Below are 7,531 nucleotides of genomic sequence, written 5' to 3'. Positions count from 1 at the left end.
GGGGGAGGGCCTGAGCAGAGGGCCCCCTGCACAGGTGCCCCTGGAGGGGCTGCCTTGGCCTCGCCCACCTGGCGAGCGGGTCTGCACGCTTAGTGAGGCCCAAACAGGAAGCTGCCAGAACACAGATAACAAACTCCATTTTCTAAAACTGATCTGCCCAGTAAATTAATAGATGACCACGCAGCCCCGGTCCTTGTCCTGTCTCACTAGTGATCGGGCAATTCCCTGACCCAGGGACTGAGCCCGGAGACCCATTTTCCACTGTGACCCTTAACCTGCATGCCCCTGCACACACCTGCACACATGTGTGCACACCTACACACCCCTGCACATGCCTGCACACCTGTAAGCCCCTGCACACTCCTGCACACATGTGTGCACACCTACACACCCCTGCACACGCCTGCACACCTGTAAGCCCCTGCACACTCCTGCACGCACATGCACACACGCACACACTCCTCTGTGTCCCATGCTCTGATATTTGTTAGGAGAACCTAATAGAGGCCTTTTTTTTATTGCTGTTTGGGACGTAATAATCTGATCTAATTGAAAGTGATCTCACAGTTTGGACATTTTTCATGTTCTCATTTGTATAAAAAAGAAAAAACCCTCCACTTGCAGCTTCTCTGGGTGAAGAAGCCGTGAATTTCCAAGTGCGCTGTGCCTCCCTGGGCGCCGTCCCTGGGCGCCGTCCCCACACTGGGGGCGCTGGGGGAGGTCACCCAGATTCACTGGCAGAGGCTTTCACGCCTGCAGTTAAGAAGCCTGTTTACTCAAAAAAAAAAAAAAGTTCCCATAAAGAGAAGAATCCACACAGCAAAATAGGAAACTGAATTACAGGAAAATCTGAGAAAACAATCGACATTGACCTGAGACATATCCTGATCAAGTTACTGTGATTCAAGACTAAAGGAATTCTTTAGACATTCGAGCAAAAGCCAGTCATTTCAGGAGACAGAATAAAACTGCCCCACCCTGTGCATGTGCCATAGGTGCCAGGAGGGTGTCACAGAGTCCTGAGGGGAGAACGCGTCCCCCTTCCGCCCCGGGCGTGGCCAAGTCGTAGTTACAGTGTCAGGAAAATAAGGAGATAGTCTAGTCCAGCCGTGGGCAAACTACGGCCCGCGGCCGTTTGAAATGAAAAAAACTAAAAAAAAAAAAAGACCGTACCCTTTTATGTAATGATGTTTACTTTGAATTTATATTAGTTCACACAAACACTCCATCCATGCTTTTGTTCCGGCCCTCCGGTCCAGTTTAAGAACCCATTGTGGCCCTCGAGTCAAAAAGTTTGCCCACCCCTGGTCTAGTCTCAAGAACTCATGCTCCTTCCTGAAAGAATTTCTTCACCATGAGGTGGAGCCAACCCAGGCCTCAGAACGGAGGAGCCGTTGTCGGAGGACGGCTAATGCAAACACCGAGTCCACTTAGGCACAAGAACCGTGGTTGGAAATAGAATGTAAACACTGTAAACCCCGGGAGGTAAAAGTAAGAGAGCGGACAAAATCAGAAACTGGGACATGGGAGCGGAAGAAAGCACAACTGTGCTGACTTCCTCTTCTTGTAATTTCGCAAGTCGTCCCGTCTAAGATTAAAATGCATAGTGAAACTTTTTTTTAAAAGAAGCCTGTTTATTCCAAATTGTTTCTCCAGAGTCTGATTCATCATGTACCTACCCGATGAGCACTTGGGAAATGACTGAACGCACCCATTTGGGAATTATAAACCTGCGTAAAGCAGTGCTGTGTTGTTGGCCCATCGTGGCCGGGGCAGCATCGGGTCCTAAGATGCTCTTAGAGTCGGAGTGCGTGTGCTGGGCCATCACGGCGCCCATCGAGCTCCGCAAGGCATTTAGGTTCAGGGTCTCCCTGGTGGCCCGAAGGCTTGCGAGTTGTTTTGCTTAAAAGAAACATGTGTTAATGCAAAGAGCACTCAGACCTGTAAAGAATTTTGTGAGTTTATTTGAGCCAAACTGTCCACATATGCTGGGAAGCAGAACCTCAACGAATTGAGATCATGCTCTGGAGAATGGCGGGTACATCTGCATTTATACACTGCAATCAAAGGAAAGGACGCAGGTGGGTTACATGAAATCACTGGTGATAGATTACGGAGGTGGGAGAAAGCAAAGTGGGGAGACCTCTGGGATGGGATAAAAGTGAAATGATGGGCATGTGCTTCTGTCACACAGATGGCTACAGGACAGTTTAACATAATTCACTGTTGACAATTACCTTGGTAACAATAACAATGAGGGAATGTCCTGGTGCCATTTGTTGTGCCCTGAGGGGTGGGGGGCGGGGGGAAAGGAAGTTACAAGTTACCCAGACATCTTGCAGATATGTTATCATCGAGGCAAAAGTGGGCTCAGTAAAGATCTAAGTTGATCTTTGTCAGGGAAAATACTGGCCTAGGACATGACTACCCAGCATAACCTGTTTGTAGTTAAATATTTAATTTTCAGACCATCTTTTGTGGTTATTTTAGCTCTTTGAGCTTGCACAACCACCATGCAGGCCTTCCCTGAACTAGTCAGGTTAGCATATGGCCTCTTTCATCCACACATGTCACATGAGCAAATGTCACGGTTTCTACAGAAATGCCCTGTGTCCCTTCTGTTGGCCAACACACTGAGCATGCAAACTGTCAAATGATAGGAAGATCTGAAAGAAAAGACAAATGAGACATGGCCAAAAAAAGTGTATTTTTAAATTAAGCTAATTAAATACGTAATTGAGCAAGTAAATTCTGCAGCCGGACAAACAGCATTCCCGACGCATAACCTCCTCCAGATCCTGAGGGGCCCTGGCCGCTGAACGGAATTGCACATTTAAGAGTCACTGCTGCCTCCCTCTCACCACCCCCACCAGCCATGCCCACCGTGGCTTCCTGTGTCCTCAGGATAGAGGTGCCCTGCCCAGCCCGCTTGGAACACCCCTGCTAGTTCCCTGGCTCGTTTCTCTCGCTCCCCCTCTCCCCTGAAGCTCTGGCGACAGGGGCTGTGGTGGCCCAGCCGGCCCCTGCACTGACTCACGGTGCCCTTCCTCTCGCTCCTGCGGGCACGGAGGCACCCCGGGCATGGCAGCCTCCAGGGCACGTTCCTGGGCTCCTGTCCGTGTGGACCTGGCCCGCTGTGTCCCCATCAGTCAGGGTCCTGGTGTCAATCGCTGGACTTAGCTCGCAGTTGGACCCTCTGTTTGTGGTGCCTCGTCCCCCATCAGACTGCGTTTCCTGGGGACGAGGAGTCTGTCTGGTCAGCGCACAGCAGCTGTTTCATCAACGCTGAGTGAAGGCCCACGCGCTGTAGGATGCGATAGAAGCCCGGTTGTGTGCTAGGTGGTGCCAAAGACGCCTCTGGTATTCAGATACTTAATAACACTTAAATATGGGTGCTTGGCTCTAGTGTAACGGCCTGTGGGATTAGACAGGTGCTGCGCTAGAAGTGTCCTCAGGGAACTCGGAAATTCAGACGAGTGAGAGCAAGTGATTCTGCTGAGAACTCAGGCTGCACAGAACAATGGGTAACCTAATTGAACGGGTTGGCAATAAAATACAGATTTTAAGTGGCTCTGGAGTCAGATAAGCCTGGCTTAGAATTCGTTTATCATCGTGACCTTGAGCCAATTATTAACCTCTCTGAGCATCAGCTTCTTATCATTCCCGCCTCCTAGGCTCGCCATTAAGTGAGCTAATACATGCTTAGCACACTAAGCCCTGAGTCACTGGTAACTACTGTTTCACTGTTGAAGGATCCGCTTTAATGGGCAGATCTGGAGGAAGCTGGGGCTCCTGGCGAGGGTGGGGTCAGCATTGACAAAAGGAAGGAGGCTGGGGAACACGCCTTGCTGAGGAGGAAGCCACAGCAAGTGGAATTTAATTCAATAACCTGGCAGCCAAGAACATTTGATCAAAGCTGCTGGCCTGGGCCTGAGGAAACGGCTGATTTTAGGGTCAGGAGACCTGGTTCAAGCTCTGCCCCGTCTGACCGCGCCCTGTAGCCCCAGGCTCGGGGTCCTCATCCGTAACAAGGTGCCGCCTCCGCTCCGCTGGCCCATGTCACTGAGGGGCGTCTCTTTTCCACCAGGTTGGGCTGGACCCCCAGGTCCTTCTCAACAGTTTGCCGAGCAGCTATTTCCAGCGCGTGACCCGGCTCCCGGCTCCGGGGAAGCTTCTGGCCATCTCTCACCAGGTGGTCATCAATGTTCTCCGGCCACACTAGGAATCCTGGACTCTTAGGTCACTGAACATGAGTGTTGTGCCAGAATACCCATATCGATACTGAGTGGGTTGCTTTAGAGAAATCCACTGGTCTAACTCATGCATAGACCTCAGGCTGTAGGCTGTGAGGTAATAATAATTCACGTGCGTCCGCATAAAGCTTGCATAAATTCAGTGACGACTGCAAAGGCTGTTCCTGTGTGTTCGCCACTAACCGCTCTGGGTTTCGTTGGGTTTCAGATCTGAAAGTTCACCTGCAGACCACCGATTACGGCAACTTCTTGGCTAATCAAACGAATCCCCTCACGGTTTCCAAAATTGACACGGAGATGAGGAGGAAGCTGTGCGGGGAGTTCGAGTATTTCCGGAATCACTCCCTGGAGCCGCTGAGTACCTTCTTCACCTACATGACGTGAGTGGCGGCGGGAGCCCTGGGCCCTGCCGGCCGTGGGCGGTTCTAGACCTTTCCTGTTGCTCTCAGGTCTGAATGTGTCCCGACCTCAGCAACTGCGGGGCTCAGGGGCCACATCCCATGGTGAGAAACCAGACTTCAGTGTTAACAGTGTGACCGTGGTGGTGGCCCCTCGGATAAAGCTTGTCTTCCATTTCCTTTTTTCAAACGCCCAGTGGAGCTGATGGGGAAAGTGTGTGCTGGGACTGGCGGGGACACCATGTGACATTTTGGGGTCACTTGTGGCGCTGAAATATCACAGATTATTCTTCAGGCCACAGCTGCCCTTCCCGGTCCCCTCGCGACGGATAAGGAGCCCCAGCGCAGTTAGGAGTGTCTGTGTTTATCCTTCTCTGTCACCAGTGGTCACAGTCTTTCAATGCAAAGGCCCTGCTTCTAAAAAAATGCTGAGCCCGGCCAGCGTGCTCAGGGGTTGAGCATCAACCTATGAACCAGGAGGTCACAGTTGGATTCCCGGTCAGGGCACATGCTCAGGTCTAGGGCTCAATCCCCAGTAGGGGTTGTGCAGGAGGCAGCTGATCAACGATTCTCTCTCATCATTGATGTTTCTCTCTCTCTCTCTCCCCTCCTCTCTGAAATCAATAAAAATATATTTAAAAAAAAAACAAATATTATATATATATATACCCCCAGCCAGGTCCCAGGTTTGATTCCAGTCAAGGGCACATGCCTGGGTTGCAGGCTCAATCTCCAATGGGAGGTGTGCAGGAGGCAGCGGATCAAAGATTCTCTCTCATCACTATGTTTCTATCTCTTTCACACAGTAGTAAATGGTGCTTTCATTAGTCCAGTTACTAAATTATATCCAGCACTCAAAACTTTGCCTCCCACCCCCCCCTCAGTGGCAAGCAGGGAGCCATGGTCAGCAGCAGCTGGACCGTGTTGCGTGTGTGCAATGTAGACGCCCTGTACAGCGCTATGAATACGAGGCCAGGCCCTCGACGGGCTCAGAAAGGCATAAATGAAAATCTCCCTCGCCCCCAACTGGATGCCTCTTTGTGTCCCGGTCCGGAATCAGTAGGCAGTATAGCCACTGGGTGTTTGTGGAATCCATGTTCACTCCTGTAATCAGCAGCACGTTACAGAGCTAGAAAAACCCTCCCAGACAACTCGGAATTTCATGTTATGCGGCCTGGTGTGTTGGCGATTTCTTAGCCAATATGTTAGGGGTAAAGACCACCAGAGGCCAGTCCCGCAGCGAGTGCTGCCGTTGAGTGGCCGATGCCACGTGACATCAGCAACATTTGTGTCGGAGGATTTAGGGTGTTGGTTTAATGTCGTGGGTGTGGAAAAGTGTAGGTTGCCATCTCTACAGCAGTTCCCTGAGTGGGTTACAAGATCTTTCCTTTGCTCTCCCTCACCTTTCTGGTTAGGCATCAATCGACCACCAGGGGGCATGACTGATCACAGTAACCCCTTCTCCAAAGCACTGCACTCCCCGTCAACTGTTCCGGGAGAGGTTGGAGGCCTCCTGGACTCTGCTGCTGAGCCAGACGGACCCGCATTTGATCTTATTGGCTTTATCCTTTTCATTTATTTTTTAAATATATTTTTATTGATTTCAGAGAGGAAAGGAGAGGGATAGAGAGATAAACATCAATGATGAGAGAGCATCATTGAACAGCTGCCTCCTGCACACCCCCCACACGAGATAGAGCCTACAACCCAGGCATGTGCCCTGACGGGGAATCGAACTGAGACCTCCTGGTTCATAGGTCAACACTCAGCCTCCGAGCCACGCGGCTGGGCTGTTGGCTTTCTCTTTCTAATAAAAAAAAAAGAACGTGTACTTAAAAAAAATATATTTCATTGTTTAAAGTATTATAGATAGTAGTACATATGTCTCTTTTTCCTCCCACCCATTGACCTTCCCTGAACCAGTACTTTTTATTTTTTATAAATATATTTTATTGATTTTTTTATAGAGAGGAAGGGAGAGGGATAGACAGTTAGAAACATCGATGAGAGAGAAACATCGATCAGCTGCCTCCTGCACACCCTACTGGGGATGTGCCCGCAACCAAGGTACATGCCCTTGACCGGAATCGAACCTGGGACCCTTGAGTCCGCAGACCGATGCTCTATCCACTGAGCCAAACCAGTTAGGGCAGAACGTGTACTTTTTAAGAGTTGGGTTTTTTTTTTTTAATGTATTGGGGTGACACTGGTTAGTAGAATTACATAGCTCGCAGGTGTACAATTCTATAACATATCATCTGCATGTTGTACTGTGTGCTCACCACCCCAGCCAAGTCTCCTTCCATCACCATTTATCCGTCTTTATCTTCTTCTACCGCCCCCGCCCCTCCCCTCTGGTGATCACCAGGCTGTTGTCTGTGTCTATGAGTTTTTTGTTTTGTTTTAACTTAAGTAGTGCTTTCTACAAACCAACATTCGCATAATCATTAAATGTATTACTTTTTGTTAATCCTCACCCAAGGATATATTTTTCATTGATTTTTAGAGAGAGTAGAAGGAAGGGAGGGAGAAGTGGGGAGAGAGAGAAACATTGATGTGAGAGAGACACATCATGAATGCACCCTGAATGCACCTGAGCAGGGCTGGGGATTGAATCTGCGACCCTGCGGTGTGAGAGTGATGCTGTAACCACAGAGCCACACCGGCCAGGGCTATTAAATTTATTTATTTTTATTTTTTAACTAGGGGCCCGGTGCACAAAAATTTGTGCACTCGGGGGAGGGGGGGGGTCCCTCAGCCCGGCCTGTGCCCTCTCGCAGTCTGGGACCCCTCGGGAGATAACGACCTGCTGGCTTAGGCCTGCTCCCAGGTGGCAGAGGGCAGGCCCAATCCCTAGATGCAGCCCCTGGTCGGGCTCAG

At 50.2% G+C, this 7,531-nt stretch overlaps 1 protein-coding gene across 1 annotated transcript in view; it reads left to right on the top strand.

Annotated features, from left to right (window-relative positions):
* The window catches only part of ATP6V0D2 (ATPase, H+ transporting, lysosomal 38kDa, V0 subunit d2), a 30,420-nt gene that overhangs the window by 5,224 nt on the left and 17,665 nt on the right, over nucleotides 1–7,531 (top strand). The window contains exon 2 of the mRNA XM_005880355.2: nucleotides 4,462–4,633. Within this exon, the coding sequence (XP_005880417.1) occupies nucleotides 4,462–4,633 (172 nt within the window). The remainder of the gene's footprint in view (nucleotides 1–4,461; nucleotides 4,634–7,531) is intronic.

Source organism: Myotis brandtii, unplaced genomic scaffold (assembly GCF_000412655.1).
Source record: "Myotis brandtii unplaced genomic scaffold, ASM41265v1 scaffold634, whole genome shotgun sequence".
NCBI lineage: Eukaryota > Metazoa > Chordata > Mammalia > Chiroptera > Vespertilionidae > Myotis > Myotis brandtii.
The sequence above is the reverse complement of the archived record's forward strand: the minus strand, read 5'-3'. Positions and strand labels throughout refer to the sequence as shown.